A 21,769-nucleotide genomic window follows, 5' to 3' on the forward strand; every position below is an offset into this window, starting at 1 on the left:
TATTACATTTTTATGGTAGCTGGTATAACTTTAAATTTGCTCTTTTTTACTTTTCTAGTTGGAAGAACAGCCTAAATATGAAGTAAACTTGTACATGTACCTCTACTTTGTCATCTTCATCATCTTTGGCTCCTTCTTCACACTCAACCTTTTCATTGGTGTCATTATCGACAACTTCAATCAGCAGAAGAAAAAGATAAGTTACATCTTCATTTAAAAGTTATATTGACTAATAGTTTCTGTCAGCTAATGTAAACCGACATATTTTATAGGCTTCTTTCAGTTTGGGCATTTTAAGTTATATTATTTGTAAAGTATTACCTTTATTTATTGTATTTTTTTGGCTAGGTCTTAACACAGCAAAGGATTCTCATTATAGAGTTCAATTTAAGAGAGTTACCATTTTTATTCTAATGACTTTTTAGGATTCCTAATTGCAGTGAGCTAGCTAATTTGTGTTGTCAATCTGCAGTGAAATCTTCACACTGTTTAGTCACCAGAGACAATTCCTTCTAGTTTTCCTCTCCAGTTTATTAATTACAAGCAGATTTTGGACATGTAGCTCCTCTGTCTTTGCGTAAATGTAAAACTATAGTTTGCTCAAAACACCAAAAATGTGTTTAGTATGAAATCACTTTTTAAATCACTTTAAGAGGTGGATAACATTTTTTTAAGTAAAAAAATGGGGATGTATTTGCAGATTTGTCAAATTTGATAGATGCATACAGCTGTGTTATGTTGTCTAGATATTATACATCTAGACATGGCTGTGCAAAAATAAAATGATGGATTATTTATTTGGTTTCTGGATTTATTAAATGTCTCGTGTTACAACAGCAATGAAATTCAGACTTGTTAAATATGTTGTTGTTGAGTTAACTGCAAGCTTCCACCTTTGTTCTGTGTCTCATTTTTGTTGAGTAAATGTTATAAATGCTAATGTGGGGTTTATTTGTGGACCAAATTATATGGGCTACATTTTCAATTAAGGCAGATATGGAGATTTCTTAGATAACTCACTTATACATCCCTGCAGTAATATTTCTTAGAAAACACAAAATCGTGAATAAAATATAATAGAAGAGCGTGTCTCTCTTGAGCCACAATGCCACCTATTTTTATTAATGTTGACACAAATAGCTTTGGTAGTGCATTACAGTGTCGCTTCTTTTGAAATTGGAACACCAGTAGGAAGCAGTCCTGTGCCACACTGTGCAGAGAGCACACACAGCCTGGGTACAAAGCAGGGCAAATATAGCTAAGGTAGACCCAGGGCTGTGTTAAAGAAAGCAGTGAGCTACAAAATAATGGTCATCTAAAGCTGCTTCTGTATGCACGAGCAGTGTCGTAGCACATGCAGTGTGGAAATGTACCCTCCATTGAGCCATGCAGACTAACAAGTAGAATCGACAACACCCGAGAGATTTATGATGGAGAGGACGGGGAGGGGATGGGTCTACATTGACAGTTTCTGCATGATGGCCGGTCTGATTTGACTGACTGAGACATGTTATCGGCTGGTGTGGTACAGTGGCTCCAAAGCATCACACAGATGGTTGTTCCGTGCTGACACCAGCCACCTCCTGAGATATGTATGCAATCAGTGAGCAGCAATGAGAGTGGGATGTGTATAGTGTGTATGATGCCGAGAGGGAAATCTATATCTTTGATTAATAGAGTGTAGTAATTTTTTGGCTGAAATTTAAAGCCTTTAGGAAAGAGTAAAATGATGTACAAAATGTAACAGCAAATGGAATCGCAACAATAAACAAGGAAATATATAAATATAATATAATCATCAAACAAAACACAAATGAGCTAAATTTCCAAAATAATAACAACTAGAATGCTGATTTTAAAAAATCTGAAAATTAAAACCAGATTCATTTTGGGTTTTTGTTTTGTTTTGTTTTTTCAAAGTATGTGGTTATAACCAAGTTTTTGCTCTCTTTACTTGGGAGGTCAGGACATCTTCATGACTGAAGAACAGAAGAAATACTACAACGCCATGAAGAAGCTGGGGTCCAAGAAGCCGCAGAAACCTATACCTCGACCAACAGTGAGACTCGGACTCCTAGGTCTTTCTAATCAACTCCAAGCAGAGTGAAATGACTCATTTGTTTTCATTCCTTGTCTCTCTTTTTTTTCAGAATGCGTTTCAAGGCTGTGTCTTTGACTTCATCACAAAGCAGGCCTTTGACATCGTGATCATGATCCTCATCTGCCTTAACATGGTGACCATGATGGTAGAGACGGATGCCCAGACGAAAGAGATGGACAATATCCTGTACTGGATTAATCTGGTCTTTATTGTGCTCTTCACTGGGGAGTGTGTGCTCAAGATGATTTCACTGCGTCACTATTACTTCACCATTGGCTGGAATATTTTTGACTTTGTGGTGGTGATCCTTTCGATTGTAGGTAAGGAGATGTCCTAAAGTTCTTTTCATTTGATGGTGTTTAAAAAAATATAAAAATTATATCAACACAAAAAAATCCAATGGGGCTTCTTTTTCCTTTGCAGGCATGTCGATATCTGAAGTTATCGAGAAGTACTTTGTGTCCCCGACACTGTTCCGAGTGATACGATTGGCCAGGATAGGCCGAATCCTCCGCCTTATCAAAGGTGCCAAGGGCATCCGGACGCTTCTCTTTGCCTTGATGATGTCACTCCCTGCCCTGTTCAACATTGGCCTCCTCCTCTTTCTTGTTATGTTTATCTATGCCATTTTTGGCATGTCCAACTTTGCTTATGTCAAGCGGGAGGCAGGAATCGATGACATGTTCAATTTCGAGACCTTTGGGAACAGTATGATCTGTTTGTTTCAGATTACCACCTCAGCTGGGTGGGATGGCCTGCTGGCACCCATACTTAACAAGAGGGACCCTGACTGTGAGAGCCAGCTGGAGCACCCAGGCAACTCCTACAAAGGCAATTGTGGCAATCCATCAGTAGGCATCTTCTTCTTTGTCAGCTACATCATCATCTGCTTTCTCATTGTGGTCAACATGTACATTGCTGTGATCCTGGAAAACTTTAGCGTGGCCACTGAGGAGAGTGCCGAGCCACTGAGCGAGGATGACTTTGAGATGTTCTATGAAGTGTGGGAACGCTTTGATCCTGATGCCACGCAGTTTGTGGCGTACAGCAAACTCTCTGACTTTGCAGATGCTCTAGATCCACCTCTACGCATACCCAAGCCTAACATGATTCAGCTCATCTCCATGGACCTGCCCATGGTGAGTGGTGAGCGCATCCACTGCCTCGATATTCTGTTTGCCTTCACTAAAAGAGTTTTGGGTGAAGGCGGTGAAATGGACATGTTGCGCGGACAGATGGAGGACCGCTTTATGGCCTCCAACCCCTCTAAGGTGTCTTACGAGCCCATCACCACCACGTTGCGCCGCAAACAGGAGGAAATGTCTGCTATAATCATCCAGAGAGCCTTCCGGCGCTACATGATCCGCCTGGCCATGAAGAAGGCCTCAGCCCTCTACAAGGAGCAGTTGAAAGAGGGCATGCATGACCCTGACAAGGATGTGATGGTCATCAGCAAGTTCAATGAGAACTCCACGTCAGAGAAAATGGACATGACCCCCTCCACAGCCTCCCCGCCATCATATAACAGTGTGACAAAGTCAGATAAGGACAAATACGAAAAAGAAAATAGGGAAAGAGAAAATAAAGCAAAAGACTTGAAAGACCGAAAGAAATAGACTTCTTAAAAAGGAACAACAACAAAAAAAGAATGCATCAGAGACATGAGGGAACTTTGTTTAAAGCTTATATATATAGGGGATATATAGATTCACATTTGTGTTGATTGTTCCAACATGAGGAGTCTGTGCCATGTAGGCATGGAATGGGAATGTGGTTATGTCAATATATGGGGAATACGAAAACAAACTGTCCAGCAGACACTGCCAGAGTTTGAGTGGGAAACAGAACAGCCTCTCTGCAAAACGCTTGTGATTCTCCTATTGGTTTTTGTTACTGACACACTTGAGTGTACTGTTAAGTTTTCTGTAGCTAGTGCTGCTGCTACTACTATAAATCCAGTGTCTTGAATTTAACAATCGCTGTATCACTTAACAATTGCTCCACATTCTTCTGTGAATTTTCCTTTCCAGTTTCCAGTTTCGTTTTTTAATGCGAAAGAATGTTTTCTACATTGTTTTGTTTCATTATCGTGAGAATGTGTCCACTGCTTTCACTGTTGTAAAATCACCAAGGGCAGACTAAGTCAATGCTGGAAAATACAACAACCACCTGAAACTCGTACAATGCAGGGTCAATGCCAGAATGCTCTTAGTTCATACGGTATACAAAGCTGAAATAACGAACACGCCACTAAAGTGCAATGAACAAACACATTGCATTTACTGATGTACCATCACTGATTGTTGAAATCTGTATTGTTCCTATTTCAGTAGAAATTACAAGTCTCCAAATACAGAGAAGCTGAATGTATGCAAGAAAAGGAATGAGACGCATTAAAGGAAACTTTTTCCTTGGGAAATACTCTTGATTGCTCTTTTATAGAGAGTTTGATGACAAAATTGCTACCACTCCCATTTCCATCTGTTTAGTATAAAGCTAGAGCCAAGGGATTGTTAGCTGAACTGAGCATGAAGGCCAGACTCGGGCTAAAAGTGTCAAACATCTAGATTTTTTGTTTGAGAATGTATGTATATATAAAATTGAGGTAATTTTAGCATACTAATAAAATAGCAGCAGAAGCCTTACACAAATTCATGTATGGAATTGATAAAGTCTTTGTTAGTAAATTTAACTATAGTCCCATCAAGCCAGAGCACAGTCACTGCAAAAAGGTTCCAGATGATGATGTATACACCATCAGTTATTCTCACTCATGAAGCTATAACTGCTAACTGCTGTGGTTTAAACAAGTGTGCCTGTCTAGTTTGTGCTGATTGGCATTTTTGGGTACAACTGTATTGGAGGTGGTGTGCATTAGTCTTGGATTGGCACTGAAATAATAATTGACACTGGTTGGGAGCACGGAAAACGATTTGTTTTATTTGGTCGTATGTTATTTTAATTCAAAGTTAACATTGTTTTAGGTGTCTTTGGTCCAAGACTAGGGTTTAATGGGCAGTCCAGTTCCTTGTTTACCACTGGAGGTCAAGGAAACATATTGACACAATTATGAATGGTTTCACAGCTGCCAATCCCAAGCCTAATCAAATATGACAATTTAGCACATAAGGCTAATTAGCTTTTTTTTTTACCCCCTGTTTTTTCACGACGAATACTTTAATATAGTTTTTATAATGGTTCATGTTGGATAATGTTAAAGGCTTCTGGAATAATGTCAGAGTCAGGTTAGGATTAAAATATTCTAAATGACAACAGTTGGAACCCTCATGTTCACGATGGGTGTCATCTTAGTTTTATGCAAACCTCTTCATATAAAGTGTTACTGGACATTGTTGACCTCCCTGATTACTGTCTTCATGCTAAGTTAAGCACAGTTCATTAGTTTTTGTTTTTACCTCTCCATAATATTACTTTATTAGTAAATGATAAAGTTAAGTCCTGGTTTTATCCCTTTTCCTCTACACATTCTCTACACCTGTTAGTTCCTATCCCAACCCCATATGTCGTTTCACTAGCTGGGCCCACGTCCTCATTTTAGGTTTGGCAGCGTTTTTAGTAGATAAAGGCGAATGGCTTAATTAAGAATTGAGCTGCGGTTTGGGGAAGGCCTCGATGGGGACTGGCGGCAACTCCCAGGCCTGGCAGATCCCCATGTGAAGAAGTGAAAGACTTGGAAAAAAGGGTGAGGCACAAAAACAAGAAGGAACAGCTTGTAGAACTGGAGAGTCATAAATAGATAAGACCCGAAAGGAGCGTGTTTGGAGGGGTGGTCCCACTCTTGAAATTCAGATAATTTATCTCCAAAATGCTAATGTAAAAACTTGGGTTTGAATCTGCCCTGGGTCATTTGCTCTGCCTCTTCCTCTGCTCTCTTATCGTCTGCACTGTCCTTCCATAATAAAGACTACAAATCCCCCTAACAAACTTCCATGGTTTAAATAAGCTAATTAGCTTCAAGCGTCACATTTGGCTAATGTACAGATATAAGAGTGGTAATAATCTTCTCACTGGCTCTGGCAGTGAAGCAAATAAGCACATTTTCGCAAAACGCGTCTCTGAGAATAACACTCAAACCTGCTCGTCTCACAGCGCAGTGTCTTTCACATACGTTTGTCGTCCTCCCTTTATCCTCCACCCCACTTCCTCCCAGAACTCCTTACGTAATGAAATATTCTAAAAAGATCTTTCTAACTGCTGTCAAGCTAGAACATTACAATATATCACATTAAAGGTTGGTTATAATATCACAGATGTTTGTATGCCATTCATGTTTAAATTGAGCGTGTGATTTAATGTAGTGGTTTGGTTTGTAAATATTATAGATATTTGGGCTCACAGTATGCATCACACATTTGATGTATAAGATGAAGCACTTTTTATCCCCACTGCTATGTAATACCATTTGTGACGGTCACATTTGTGTGTGCGAGACAAAGGGCGAGTGTGTCTGTATATTTGTATATGTTTATCTATGTAAGAATGGGACTGCGTGAATGTAGGCATCTATCTCTTTATGTGAGCGAGTGTGTCTGTGTGCATTAGGGTCTGCAGGTTGCTTATATGCTATTGATTATAAATAACATTTTCACTGTAGATATGAGTGCATTTTTCCAGTCTTTGACGTTGATTCACATTTTTCTAGAAGAGTTTTTTTTTTCATTCTGCACTGTAACCTTTGACAATATAAAAGATGGACGTAACTACTGTGACATCAACTCAACAGTTTCCAAAGTTGCGATTTGAAGCTTTGAGATGAACGTTTCCACTGTTGCAGCCTTGGTTGCAAGAAATTGGATGTGATGACAAACGGGTGGGTCTGACTATGACACTGCTTGCTCATTGGCTACTGACTGGTAATTGACAATTCAACTGATGAGGTTTTTTGAAACATGGTATGAGCAAGTTTTACAAATTAATTCATTTTTATTTACCCAAATCGAGCGACTAAGATAATGAACTCAGCAACAAAGTGTTTACAGAGCTCAAGAAAGAGCCCTTCACGGGACAGGAAGTGTTTTTTGCAACCGCAGCTATCGTCATCTGGTGGCCTTCAGATAGAATACAGGTTTTTAGGCACTTCCACATTGGCTTCATTTTTTCTGACCAGGAAGCTATGTCCATCTTTTTTATTGTCTATGACTGTAACACATGATGAAACACATGTATGGTCCCCATATCTGTAGATACAAACCATGAAGCAATCAGTAGCCATCTTTCATTGCGCTTGTAGTGTTTTAGTGAACTGCATGCCAGAAGTGACTACTGTCCGCTCATATGGTAATATAATTTCAAAGCCAAAAGAATAAAGGACATATTTTTTGTAAATGCTTGTTTATTTTCTCCACTTCCTTCCTTGTCTTTTCTTTCAGGGTCTAAAAGTTTGCTCATATGTGTGTGCCATCAGCTCTTTGATCTGTGATCTGAACCTGAAGTATGATTGCATTACAGGTTTAACAGGATCTTTCATGTGATTCAAGTACATGTTACACCTGACTGTATCGATTTGCAAAATGTGACAAGTGACTTTTTTTTTTGTTATAACCAAAGATGTGGCAACTAAAAAGTAAACACCTAGATTTTCAAAATAAAACCTGTTTTGGGAAGCATATTTTGCATGCACAACACATTTGGAGGCTAGAATGAAGATGGAAAGAGTTAAGTGGCTCAGCATATTCAATAGGCTTAAATAGAGACGTTGCTGCTGAGGTGACTATCTGTTTTCAGCTTAAGTAATCTGTGTTGAATGTAGACAACTGGGACTCTTGAAAATATTCTCATAGCAGTTCACATTTTAAAGTCTTAGAAAGCACTTATTAAATACAGCATTGTGCAATGGTAGTTTGCCACCACTCATTTCTTTATATTTGGTTAGTAAAACAGCAATTTTTGGAAATAAGTAAGCAAGTTATAATGAGCTTGAAGGGTTATTTAGTTTGACAACCTTTATTCATCAGCACAGGTTGAATTCTCTTAGGCTTCTCTGGGCTCTGGTTCACTTAAGACACGTCTTTCAGATACTATTAGATACTCATGTGTAGTCGATAGTTTGTTTGTTTTTTTTAGGCCTGCCACTTTTTCTTTTGTCCTCCACTTGTCCATTTTCCCCAGTTTTTATCAGCATCACACACCTTCTGATTTATGCCAAATGTTTTGCCAAATAGCTCTTTGAGAATCACCTTGTTGGTGAAAAAAAAACTATTTTATGTGTGCAAAACTGTGATATCTCTGGCATTTCTTTTGTAGATTCAACTAAAGAAAGTGGAACAAATTACATGTTTTTCATGACAGGCTGCTATTAAATTTAACAAAGTGCCTAAAATTGGTTTGTCAGTTATACGTAGACAGAATACTGGTTCACACTTTGAACCTATTATTCATAGGTCAGTGTTAAGTGACATAGCAACGAAAAGGGCTTGCTCTAAAGATGGGCAGATACAAGGACTGCACTGAAAATGAGTGAAAAAGCAGCAAATACCCAAAGAAAAACTTTGAGAGATGTTCAGAAAGCCTGGGTTACTGCTAGTTTATAAAAATTATGAAGTTGATCGTATCATTCACTTCTTCTTTAATATCAATAGGCTTCCTTCATCGATGTGTTCTATTCACCTCTTACATACATTTTTTTGGTAGTTACTTTAAACCTTTAGCTAAAAATAACAAATAAATTAATTAGGGTAAAGCTTTTATTTTCTAGTTTTTATGCAGTCTAAATCCCCAAAGCTGTAGCTTTGATTCAGACTTAATCAAGATCCAACGCTTGAAATCTCTGGTGTATGAACAGCCTCTCTTTTGTTGTGAATTGCTTGCATAGTGATTCCCAACCACACAACAGTGTCTTCCCCACATTATGCAGAATCAAGTACTACTGAATACAAGATCCACACAGACGTGTATAAGAAGGAAAATCTTGTGCTGGGACCCACAGGAAGAAGAGGTGAAGAGCTGAGACAACCCCCACCCAGCAACCCCTCCAGTGCTTTGCTGCTCTGTGCTTCTCCCTGCCTGTTGCCTAGCAACCTAACATCACAGCTCCCTTGCCTGTGATTGATCAGCAGTCTCTGGGCTTGCTTACCCACAATACCTTGCTGGCAAATAGACAAGCAGTCACCCCCTCCTTCAACCCTCAGCACACGTTAAATTATATTAGAAATGGGAGAAGTCACATGGTGGCCTTGTTCCAGCTCAGATCCAGTGTATTGTTCTCATCATTGTCGGAGGATCACGAAGGACTGCCAAATGTTTGTTTAGCCTCAACTTAACACAGCACCTGCTGCAGGTGTTGTGTGTGCAGCAAGCCATGAAAATATTTCTATACATGAATAGGCTGGCCAATAATGCAGAACTTCCTCTTTCTCCAGTCTGAGCTCAGCCTCACCCATAGAAGGTGTCAGTGTGTTGCTAGCTCACCACTGCTCTCTAGAGGTCCACTGGAAGAACTGGTGGGGTGTATTAAAGAAAACGAATTGCATGCATGATGACACAGCACTTAGTCAGACTGTTGTCTAAATGGAAAAGCACAGATGTGTGCTGACATCTAAATGTCCAGATTAACTTTACAGATCTTTTTTTCAGCTATCACTGCAGAAGAAATTAGTTCACCTCGTGTTTTTCACGTTGACAAGGAACAAAGGTTCTTGGCTAAACCAATGTCACAGTTTATACTGAGGAAGAAAAGAACACACTGATGACGTAAAAAAAAAGTATTCTAACACCCATGATCATGTCCAGATATATCAGCAGCATGCAAGTGAAATAAATAGATGCCACCTGCTGGCAGCATTATATAATTACACAATTTAAATTTGATTTTATGAACTTTTTGAGAGTACAAAAGACAGAGCACAATTAATAAAGAACTCTTAAACTACAGTGGGTGTTAAAATTGATTTTATTCACACTTTCATGAAAATGTGCATTGTGTAAAAAGGAAGATACAGAACACGTGGCCCCCAGTTTTTGACAGTATTGATTATTCTCACTGGAAAAAAGCAGAAGTAGTTTCATCACTGATGTTCACAATTATCACTGTAAACTAATAAGTAATGCACAGACAGACCATTCTCTAATCTAAATATATGCTCTTTTAAGAGCTTAACTTAATGGTGAACATTTTGTGATAGTTTTAGGGGTGAGACATGTACAGTATATTAGCAGTGTATAGCAGTGCTTTGAACAAAATACTAAGATCAGCATGGTAACATGTCAGCACTGCTAACATGCTGATGTTTAGCAGTTAGGCTATGTAATGTTTGTTATCTTCATTTGGTTTCTTAGCATGCTAACATTTGCAAAATAGCACAAAATACAAATCAGAGTTGGTGGTAATGAAGATATCGGACCATGTTACATGTCTTCTGATAAGCTGTTTGCTCATTTTCTCTCTGTTGGCATGTCTTTGACTATTTTGTACAGTCAAAACAAATGCCTGCTGTAGCTGTTTGAGTTGTGAGGGTTGACTGTTATAGTAATCTTGAGATCTCTAACGAAAACCACAAAAAAGCTTTGTAAAGTTAAGCTGAACTACAGAATGAATAAATAATTCAAGGTTCAATATAAAAAAAAATTCGTCCTAACTGTGGCAGGGGACCTTCCTGCAATGTAACACACGCCTATAGTTTTGCTTTTTAGGATCTTAGCTCTTAAAATTATGGGCGGACTTACCATAGGCTCCATTGCCTTGTACAGACAAGGCAATGGAGCCTATGGCAAGTCCGCCCATAATTTTAAGAGCATCCACACTCAAGTACAGCTGTACCACCTTAAATATGCCCAGGCACAGCACAGAGCGATCATACTGGCAATCAGGGTAGGAATGGCCTTGTGTTAGTATGCACTACTAGTGGTTGTGTGCATATGCACCTGTAGTCTTGGTAATTTAGAGAACAAAGCTTTCTAATATATGTTTAAAGCTGCAAAAGCCTGACCAAACAGTAGCTGAAAGTGAACGGTCACGAGATGTAAAACAGTTTCCTGGTCCAAAGTCACATGTGCTTGTGCCTGTGACCATACCCAGCCCTTTGGCAAGCTGCAAACACTCCTTCAAGTTGTTCTAGGTATGCTAACATGGGAAGATTAACTTTCATGTCTCTCACTTGACAGATGATAAACTTCTTCAGTAAGCCGATCACATGCGATACAGACAGAATTGAACAATCATTACCATCAACAATAAGATGGTGGCACAACACAAAAAACCCCCAAAACAAAACAAGCACCTCCAAATCTAATTTTGACTTGTCATAGATGCCAGTCACAACCAGAATGACCAACATGCGGTAATGACCAAAGACTGTACAACAAGCCATAAACTGTATGCTATATAGTTACAGGTACAGAAACACTGATTGATTGATTGACTGAGTGATAAAGATGAACTTTTTCCTAAATTTTTATACTCTTTAGTCCAAGTTGACGTTCCTAGAACAGTTTAGAGACAACGTGAACTTAAATTTTACAGTGCTGTGAAAAAAAGAGTATTTGCTCTCTTCCTGATTTCTTTAGTTGCCGCTGGGGTTTTTGTTCTTTGCATTTTTGTCACACTTGCATGTTTCAGTTCATCAAACAAATTTTAATATTAGACAGAGAAAAGCTGAGTAAATTAAATTTCAATTATTTAAATGATGATTTCATTTATTAGGATTAAAAAAAGCTATTCAAGCTTACTTGGTACCATGTGAAAAAATAATTGCGTCCTAAACCTAAAAACTGGTTGTGCCGCCCTCTGCAGCAAGAACTGCACTCACACATTTGCACTAACTGGCAATGAGTCTTTCACATTGCTGTGGAGGAATTCAAACTTGCTTTTCTTTGCAGAATTGTTTGAATTCAGCAACAGTGAATGGTTTTTTGAGCATTTAAGCTCATGCCAAAGCACCTCAATCACTCCTCAGCACCTCGGCGACTCCAAAAACATCATTTGGGGATTTTTATTTAGCCATTCAGAGTTTTTACTGATGTGTTTTGGATCTTTGTCCTGCAGTATAACCCGAGTGAGCCTCAGGCCACAAACGGATGGCCAGATATTTAGGATTTTTGGAGTCGTCAAGGTCCTGAAGCAGCAAGAAGGCCCAAACCATCACTCTACCAGTACCATGTTTGTCAGTTAGTATGATGTTCTTTCTATAACATGCTGTGTTATTTTTATGTAATAGGACTCAAACCTCCAACAATTTCAACTTTGGTCTTGTCAGCCCACAGAGTATTTCACCAAAAATCACCAATCATGTGGTTCACCAAGATGTTTATTGGCAAATTCCAATGTCTCTTTGGTTAGCGATGATTTTCTCTTTGGAACTATCTCACAGATGCTATCTTTGCAATACTGTCTTTCTTATTGTTGACAATAGAGACCTGGATACCTTTTTTCCCTTAATAACTGAAATCATAATTTCTAAACTTTATTGTTTATTTACTGATGTCTGAAAAATGTAAAGAAGACAAATGTTCACAGCACTGTACCATCTATCTGTCTTTTTCTGTGTCAAATACGTGACTCATTCTGTCTTTGAAAGTGCGTTTATCATGAATAAAGCAAACTTCAATTCTTGACCGCATATTTCCACATGTTAACTGATCTCTCTTTTCAGACACTCTTTGATGATGTCATTTGACCATGTGTCTGCGGTCCTGTTTCCTCCTGTGCAGGCTCTGCTCTCTCCTCCCCTGTCTGCTCCTCAGACTCAGCAGGATGCTCAGCCTGAGTGTCATGACAGTCTGGATTGTTCCGGAGGTCTGTTGAATGAGGTTGTTCATCAAGTACACCAGCAGGGGCAGTGTTAGCATCACGCGTCTCTACATGTGAGCAAGTTTGGAGTGGCAGGGACTCCGAGAAATGGCGAGGAGTGCTGTGCTGCTCTGTTTGGCAGTGGAGTTCTGTGTTTAGTTCTAATGCAGACTCTACTGTGGGGAGCGTGGGTGTGCTGCTGACATTTTCACTGTGGAAAGCAGGCGTGTCGCTCACAGAGCTGTTTCTTTGATAGTGCTGCATGGGTGGAGTGGTGTGGAAGAGGTTACTGAGGTTCATGAGTGTGCTGTTAGAGTAACTCATCACAGAAGGAAGTGGAACAGAGTAGGGTGCAGGATTTGTTCCATGTAGTGAACAATCCCACTCTTCCTCCTCATCGTCTTCATCTCCTTCTTCTTCTTCCTCCTCCTCCTCCTCTTCTTCCTCATCATCTTCCTCATCCTCATCCTCCTCATCTTCTTCTCCCTCCTCAGGGTCAATTGTTTCCAAGCTGTGTGTGCTGCAGTCCGACAGCCCACTGCAAACACTGCTGCCATCTTCATCATAAGCTTCATCTTCTTCTTCCTCGTCATCATCTTCTTCCTCTTCTCCCTCCTCCGCCTCTTCTTCCTCTTCTTCCTCTTCTTCCTCATCCAGATGTGACTCAGTGTCACCTGTGTTCTGAAGCTGCATGATGTGAATGTGCTGCGTGCTGCTCATCAGTGGAAACTGCAGGTTTGGCTGCTGCTGCTGCTGCTGGACCAAGGTGGAGTCTCCGTGGTAACTGTTGCCATTGGTTACAAGCTGCTCTGGCTGCTGATAGTGCTCCTCGCGGCTCTTCTCCAGCTCCAGCTTCATGATAGTGTGCAGGAAGTGGGTGCGCACCCGGACCGGGTTGAACTCCAGGCGTCCCGTGGTGTTGCTGCAGCCTTCCTTGGTGCAACCACAAGGGAAGGACATGCGATCCACCTACAGACAGAGTGATACACAGTGCAGAACACAAGCAAATTAAAGTGAGCTGCCAATCAAAGCTGATCATGCATGAAGAGAAACAGCAGATTCTACTCAGAGTGTTATTAATATCATTAAACAAGAGCGTGCAGCCAAACTTTGTGAAGCCAGAACACCTTAATCACTCAAGATTTACTTTTATGTGTCTGAAAAAAAGACTATCATGCCTAAAGCTCCAGATCTTTTTGTATGAATTCAGTAATGCATAACACAAAATAACATTCCTGATGTTCTAAGAATCAGAAGGACGGGGCTTTAAAACGTCCATCTGAGCATGCACAGACTGTACATAAAAGATGGACATGTGACAGCTCTCTGCCACTGGTCCCAGTTTTGTAGCCTAAAGCATTTTGATCAGCATCATCTCAGTTTTTTATTATGTGATGTTACAAATGTGGGGTGGATGTGACAGTGAAACGGTGGACAATGCACACTCATACTTTAGCGATGCATAGAGTTAGCTGTTGCTAAAGCATAACTTTATTTTTCTTCAGGACACAAATAAAAACATCATGTAGAAAATAAATATCTAGTTCTATTCAGTAAGACTTGAAATCAGCAACTTGCAACCACAAACTCATCAGAAGAGTGTTCACTGAAAACATGAACCAAGGGAACAAGGGACTTCTTACACTTTGACTTCTACACGACTAGCTGAAAGTGATCTGAAAGAATGTGTCATCCAGGGGAGGACTTTGTTTTGAAGTTGTTTTGCTTTGCATGTTTGCTGTGTTTTACTGTGCTTCTATGTGGAGTGTTTTATTCTTATGGTTTTATTGCATGTTTTTATTGTATATATTAACTTGTCCCGGTGAGACTCTGCCCACTTCTAATCACTAATTGGATGCATCTGGGAGGGCACAGAGGTGAATAAGAGGGCCTGGCAGACCACAGAGAGGAGGCATGAGAGACAGAGCAGGAGAGATGGCGGAGTAGATGGTGGCAGGCGGCGTTGGTGCAGGTTGGTGTGGGTTGGTGTGCAGTACGTGGCGAGGGCATACAATGGCTAGTGCGTGAGAGGCAGAGGGAGCTGTGCTGCTGTTGGAATAGCTGGATGCCAGAGGATGCTATGGTGGGGAATTAGTTGGCAGCGAGACAGCGCCCTACCTCCCACGGCAAGACCACAGTGCTGGCGTGACACAGAAAAGCGGCGGGCAGAGTTAGGAGCTATGCCCATTTCCGGTGTAAGTCCCACGTGCTGCAGTAACCCGGCTCACTAGAAAGAACGGTGACTGTCGCTGCTCCTCTCTTCTAGTATTCTGGAGTGGAGAGACAGACGGGAACGGCTGGTGACGCCGCCGGGCTTTTCCTTGCCCCGCTCCGATTTCCTGGATTTTAACGTTGTGGCTGACGACACTGGACTTTTAATGCTTATGTTTTATTAGTTTTTATTGTGTGTTCTCCCTGGCCACGGTTGTTTTAATTCATTTTAAAATTTTAACTGTTTTTGTAAAATAAATTATATTTTAGTGATACAGTTTTTATATAGTTCTATTCCCTTGGCTGCTCCACTGCTCCGTCCGTTTTTTGGAGGGTTTCCCTCCTTAGAATAACAACTGTTAATCCACCATTACAAATGCAGGTATAAATGGCAATGAAATGGCACCAGAGACCGTTTTTCAAATAATTCTTAAAAATAACTGCTTAAATAAGTAACTTGTGAAATTTGAAAATGGTTACAGACTTGTTCTAGAGTCTGTACCCTGCCTCTCACGGTTTTTGGGATAGACACCAGGACTCTAAACTGGAAAACTGATGGATGGGTGGAAACTTGTATGCCAACTTATGCAATGAAAATAGCCAAATTTAACATTTTACTGCACAGACAGACATTGACAACATTTTAGTATTATAGCTGGGCCTCACCACAGTTCCATTTACCTGGCACTTAATGCCGGCCAGGCTGCAAGCACAGGTCTCAGGATCACATATTCCCTGGCAGCGACACCCACACTCCTCCCGGGACATGCGCAGGGCACGCAATTCATGCTTCTCTTCCACATCAATGCGACGGACACCAGAGGCACGGAGAAGAGTACGGCGCCTTCTAGTAGTCAGAGGCTGGAGGAAAAAGTAATCATCCACCTCTGTGTTGTCCACATCCAGGTCATCTTCAGAAATGTCATCGATTGTGAGTGTATCTGCTTCCAAAGATGACACAGTACCATTCTTGGTCAGCTGGAGGATAGGAAAACAAATAGAAACAAACAAATTAAGACTGAACCATGGATATCAGAAATTATAACCCCTGGGATAAATAAAGATTCATCGACTCCTTGTACTGACTTTGAGTTTGATGGCATTAAGTTTCTCCTCTTTCAGATGGTCCCTCAACATCTTCCGGTGGCTCCGTTTCTGTTCCATGGCAAACTCCCTGAGAGTGAATTGCCTCACCCCACTGTGATGTGGTGACATCCCCAGGGTGCTGCCTCCCTGTGTGGGTACACTGGTAAAACCCTGCCGCCGGTTGAAATAGTAGACTGTGACGCTTTCAAAGTGCACATTATGACCTCGTAGTCGCTTTGACTGCTGCTGGATGGAGGCTAAGATTAAAACCGAGAGGGTTGACAGTTACTAAATCAAAAAACAAACCAAAAAACTCCAAAACATTTGTTGATAGAGGCGCTACTAAATGCTAGTTAAAGCATAACTTTTGCCAACAAGTTTCCATGACTAAAGCTTTAAACAGAGTTTAAATATCTTATTATGTGACTGTAGGCTTTAAACAAGGGCATATTAAAGTGTAATGTAACAGTATAACAAATACAGAAAAAGCCATACTGACCAGGCTATACACACTAATTGCCTTTATTCCCCTTTGTTTCTTTTTCTATTTTTGTAACATTAAGTAAGACAACCTTGATGTAGCAACAAAACTACTTATACTTTTGTGGTTATATGCTGGAGTGAACATAAGAAAAAGTGGTCCCAAACTTGATCCTTGCGGGACTCCACACCAGATGAAAGTATATGACTCCCAGTTTAAACATAAAATGGTAAAGAGGACACAAACCAGTTGAGATAAAACATTGTTTTCTTTACTCATAAATCAAATTGTCACCACATATATTAGGTTTAAAGTAGAGGATTAAAGGAGTCAGCAAATTGCAGATCACAACAGCAATTTCACTTTGTTAAATGAACACAAAACAGAAGTTATGTGGTAGTGATGTCTTACCATCCAGCAAGCTGGAGGGGACAGAATGGTTGAGGCTGTCACTGCTGTTACCACTGTCACTGCAGGATACCTCATCATCATCAGACCCTTGCACTGACAAATAAGGGGCGGGGTCATCATCAAGCTTCCTCTTCAGGATCCCACTCATCCTGTGGTTCCTCCAACTGGTTAGACCTGAGCAAAGCACATTTAAATTTATAGAAGACATCAATTTAATTTGTACTGGACATGGAAATTATTTGTATTTTCAAACACACAAGCAAACTTGTTTTCATGGAGTCCTTTCATTAAAAAACTGCAAACTATAACTTCTGTAAAACCTAAGTTGCTATTAGTATTTCGACAGGACTGGTGGACTGTTACAAAAAACCTGTGAATTTTCCTTCTCCAGTGAGTAACTAATAAATATATTGTCAAGTATGGAGGGTTTTTTATTTCTTTGAGAGCTCATTTGTGCTATAACTTTGAACGTTTCAGAATGTCATAATCTGTTTGTTCACAGTGCAGTTCTACATGTCAAATGTGACTCATTTATTGTGATGAAAAAACAATTTCTTCTCATATTTGCTTTTTAATATAATTTATTTATTTTCTTCTTGTAAAGCCAGGGCACAAAATTAGTCGACTTCATGTATCTTCATCATTGAATGATTATGACATCTAGACTGATCAAATTTACCTCGCTCTCTACCTACAGTTTTTTCAAATACAGTTACTATGAACAGTTGGCTAGTAACTGGTCATCGGCCTCATCACTGATGGGGACGACAAGGAGTACAGAGGACTGACTCAAGACTTTGTGGACTGGTGCCAGCTGAACTACCTCCAGATCAACGCCAGTAAAACCAAGGAGCTGGTGGTAGACTTCCGCAGGCACAAGCATTCTCCACTGCAACCACTGAACATCCAGGGTATGGACATTGAGGCTGTGGACAGCTACAGGTACCTTGGTGTTCATCTGAACAACAGACTGGACTGGACTCATAACTCAGACGCCCTCTACAGGAAAGGGCAGAGCAGGTTGTACCTGCTGCGGAGACTCAGGTCGTTTGGGGTGGAGGGCCCACTCCTGAAGACCTTCTATGACTCTGTGGTGGCTTCTGCTATCTTTTATGGTGTGGTCTGCTGGGGCGGCAGCATCTCTGCTGGGGACAGGAAGAGACTGAACAGGGTGATCCGAAGGGCCAGCTCTGTTCTAGGATGCCCTCTGGACCCAGTGGAGGTGGTGAGTGACAGGAGAATGGCGGCTAAGCTGTCATCCCTGTTGGACAACGTCTCCCACCCCATGCAGCAGACTGTGACAGCACTGAGCAGCTCCTTCAGTGGGAGACTGCGGCACCCACGGTGTGGGACGGAGAGATTTCGCAGGTCTTTCCTCCCCACTGCTGTCAGACTCCACAACAAAGACTTTAACTGAACAAACACACACATCCACACATGTGCAATAACACTAAGTGCAATAATCCTTTCTGGCATCGTTGTATTTTTACTCAGTTGTATATAGTATTTGTATTTGTATTCTATTTTTATCTTATTGTATATTTTTATTCTATTTTATTCTACTGTATATAGTATATTATTTTATTATATTCTGTACAGCTGTGTACTGTATTTATTCTTATTATATTCTAATTTTTGCGTCATAACTTTTGCACTGTCCACTTCCTGCTGTGACAAAACAAATTTCCCACGTGTGGGACTAATAAAGGTTATCTTATCTTATCTTATCTTATCTCTTTCTTATGTTTACTTTATTTATTTATAATTGCTTCTTTGTAAACAGACAAAATGTGTTTTCTGCCATCGGGATCCCCTGTGCAATATGTATGAAATACTAAGTATTCTGTGGAGTTTAAATTTTGTTACTTAAACTTGAAACTACAAAAATAAAATCCTCTCATAGAAAAACTTACATTTATTCAGCTTGTTTTTAAGGCAGTCAGCTTGGATGTTTCTTTTTAGTAATGTCAACTAATTAGAATTTACAGCTCACTGTAAAGAGATGATCTATGATCTATGTTACTAAATTTTACCATTTTGGATGGCTTGGATTAACTGAGCCACAACTGTCACGCATTTAGTGATGAAGGCTAATGGGACTAAAGGCAGCAGTGAGAGAGCATAATGATACTTCAGTATTTCAGTACAAGTGGATTATCGTTGCACCAAAAAATCTCAACAAAGCTTTGATGAGTTATGTTTACAAGCATGTTAGGTTTTCTTGACAAGCGGAGGTCATCATACAGAACAGGTCCATCACCATGTTCATAATAATGCTGGAAAATTGGAGCCACTTAGCCGATTTCTTTTTGTTTTGTTTTGTTTTGTTTTGTTTTAACAAGTTGAATCCTTTCTTTCCAATGGCCATGTTCAAACCAGGTCAGGTAGCACCATTCATTCATGTTTGACTTATTTTGGACAAAAGAATACTTTCCTCAACAAACCAAGAAGACGAGAACTTCTTGTCCAATGAGATAGTAGGCAGCATGGTAGTGCATTAGTTATGTGTTGCATAAATAGTGCCTTGCTCTATTTGGCTGTAGGTGTGGGCATGCATTACATTATATACATTAAAAGTACTGCATGAATATGAGTTAAAAAGGTAAATGCACATTGAAGTATAAAACCAGAAAAGGGTGATATAAATCCCCGTCTTTTCCATTCATTGACAGTGACAGATGTCTTGGATCTGTGTTATCTTTGACACTATGAAATGGACACAGTACTGCTTAATTATAAAGAACATAATACAAAATGTTGTACTGAACATGTAAATAAACAAAGCAAGGAACAACGATTTTAGATTTCACCAATGTAAAACCTACATTTTAAACCTGCTAAGCTGGGCTCATTAAATTTTTTTTTTTCAAGAAATCCAGTCTAGTTATTTGGCTGCCTTATGCAGAAACTGTCTCCCCACCACTGGGTGTTTTCCAGTGACCTTGCCAAATTCTGTGATACCTCAAAAATGGGGAGAATTTTTCACAGATGATGTGTTGAGCTCATTAAAATTTTAATGAACTGATATTTCTTTTCATACTGGTTGATTCTATAGGAAATTGAAAGTACACCAACTCTCGAGGGAGATAAGAGGTTATTTTACACACTATGAGTTCTCCCCCACATACTGGAAGCACAGCTAATCAGGAGAGGGGTGTCTTTTGACAGTTGATGGTTACATTTGAAATTCATAAAGATTGTTGAGCTGACTGCTTGGACTGATGCTGGATTCCATCATATACGACATAGCTTAATGCTAGGCCAAGCTTTCCCTTGCTGACAGGCATTGTCTCCCTTCCCTTACAACCTGCTGCTATTCAGTTTTTGTTTTCTGTGACTTCTCCTGTATTCCCTCATTCCCCACCATTCTCTTCCCTCTTGGTATCATAAAATGTTCCAATTTCCATCTCCAGGCTCCCACGTATGCTTCTGTCCTCTTACTTTCAGAAAGAACAATGAAATCAAAGATTTGTAATAGAAGACACCGTGACATGTTTCTGTATATTTGATACCACAGAAGGTTTTTCTTTCACCTTAACATCTGTCGTTGAGATCTGACAGAGTATACACACACACACACACATGCACACACATCTAAAAGCCTGCTCAAACATCTGCATGTAAGCGCATCCTCCCACTCTCCATACATGTCCACATCCCAGTCCCTGGCATGGGAATTCTTATTGACAATTGTAAATCAGCATTATCCTGTAATGTGAAAACTCACAGAGCCCGTGTTGTTTGATACTATAAAGGCTTTTTGTGAGTCTCTATGACTGTCACTGACCTGTTTCCTTAGCTTGCCTTTGGTTTCCAGGAAGTCCTATTTGACTCTCTCCTCTGCATCACACAGTATTCACCAGCAGCAGCCAAACATCCCCATGTGTCGTGATGATGCAGTGAGCGTTGCCATGATGCCAGCTCTCTCTCTTTCTTTTTTTAAAGCAGCTTCTGGCACTATTGTGCAGCACTGAGCACCTCTGTTTCTATCGCTATCTTATGCCTTCTTTCTTTCCGCATTCATTCTATATGCTCATACTCTGAGGTCCCTCACTGCCTGATTCTCTTCTGCTTCTGCTCACCCCTTTCCTCTCTCTCCCTCCCTTTCACCCTCTCTCTCTTTCTTTCTCTCTCCTCACAAATACTTGTTAGCTTGGTGCTGCTGCCGGCTGGAAGCACTGGAGCTTGACTGAGGTGAAGCAAGCCCTATGAGATCACAGAGAGAAAGGAGGAGTAGTAGATGTGGTGGTGGGTGTGATGGAGTGGGGGTTGAACATGGAGGTTGTGCTATGTGAACTACCTCCTATTTCCATTCTTCAGCAGAATTTTTGAAGTAAAAGTATATGCATTAAATTTTGCTGCTACTGCACAAGGTGATATCAGGTTGGCTAACTACTATCTGAAATTTATACATTTGCTGGAGTAGTTAGAATGAAAATGCGATGTGCGTTTTGCTTTGTGTCATTTCTTGTTTTTGTTTCTAAAGCCCATTTGACTTACAATATGATAACGAGATCTGAGGATTTAAGAGGAAAAACAAGATTTTTGAAAGAGATGTTGATTTCAATGAGACTTTGACTTTTAAAATAATGTCATTTTAGTTGACATGGTAATATATATAGCATATAATGTATCTTTCTGTCACTAACAAACTAAATTGTTGATGGAAATAACATTTTTACCATGCTAAAAGTATCGTGAGCATTGGAACAACAGTGTACAGAGAACACACTCA

General features: G+C 40.1%; 2 protein-coding genes across 5 annotated transcripts in view; one reads left to right on the forward strand and one right to left on the reverse strand.

Annotated features, from left to right (window-relative positions):
- The window catches only part of LOC146681504 (sodium channel protein type 2 subunit alpha-like), a 40,921-nt gene extending 33,474 nt beyond the window's left edge, over positions 1-7,447 (forward strand). For all 3 annotated transcript variants that reach the window (XM_085448752.1, XM_085448751.1, XM_085448753.1), the window contains exons 24-27: positions 59-196; positions 1,955-2,059; positions 2,151-2,421; positions 2,525-7,447. In XM_085448752.1, the coding sequence (XP_085304878.1) occupies positions 59-196; positions 1,955-2,059; positions 2,151-2,421; positions 2,525-3,717 (1,707 nt within the window). In that variant the 3' untranslated portion in view covers positions 3,718-7,447. The remainder of the gene's footprint in view (positions 1-58; positions 197-1,954; positions 2,060-2,150; positions 2,422-2,524) is intronic.
- A 3,379-nt stretch (positions 7,448-10,826) lies between these two features.
- LOC146681505 (uncharacterized) lies at positions 10,827-21,225 on the reverse strand. Of its 2 annotated transcripts, none has more exons than XM_085449134.1 (5): positions 20,822-21,225; positions 17,035-17,208; positions 16,143-16,399; positions 15,738-16,034; positions 10,827-13,814 (listed from the first exon to the last, which is right to left on the reverse strand). In XM_085449134.1, exons 2-5 carry the CDS (start codon positions 17,180-17,182, stop codon positions 12,705-12,707), a joined length of 1,812 nt encoding a protein of 603 aa, XP_085305260.1. In that variant the 5' UTR covers positions 17,183-17,208; positions 20,822-21,225; the 3' UTR covers positions 10,827-12,704. The 2 variants fall into 2 exon arrangements, with proteins under 2 accessions (XP_085305260.1, XP_085305259.1); XM_085449133.1 differs by having other exon boundaries at positions 15,723-16,034.
- Between the last annotated feature and the right edge of the window lie 544 nt (positions 21,226-21,769).

The sequence above is a fragment of the Copadichromis virginalis genome, linkage group LG23 (genome assembly GCF_057382275.1).
Source record: "Copadichromis virginalis isolate Kocher_CV1m ecotype Utaka linkage group LG23, C_Virginalis_male_GT1.1, whole genome shotgun sequence".
Lineage (NCBI taxonomy): Eukaryota > Metazoa > Chordata > Actinopteri > Cichliformes > Cichlidae > Copadichromis > Copadichromis virginalis.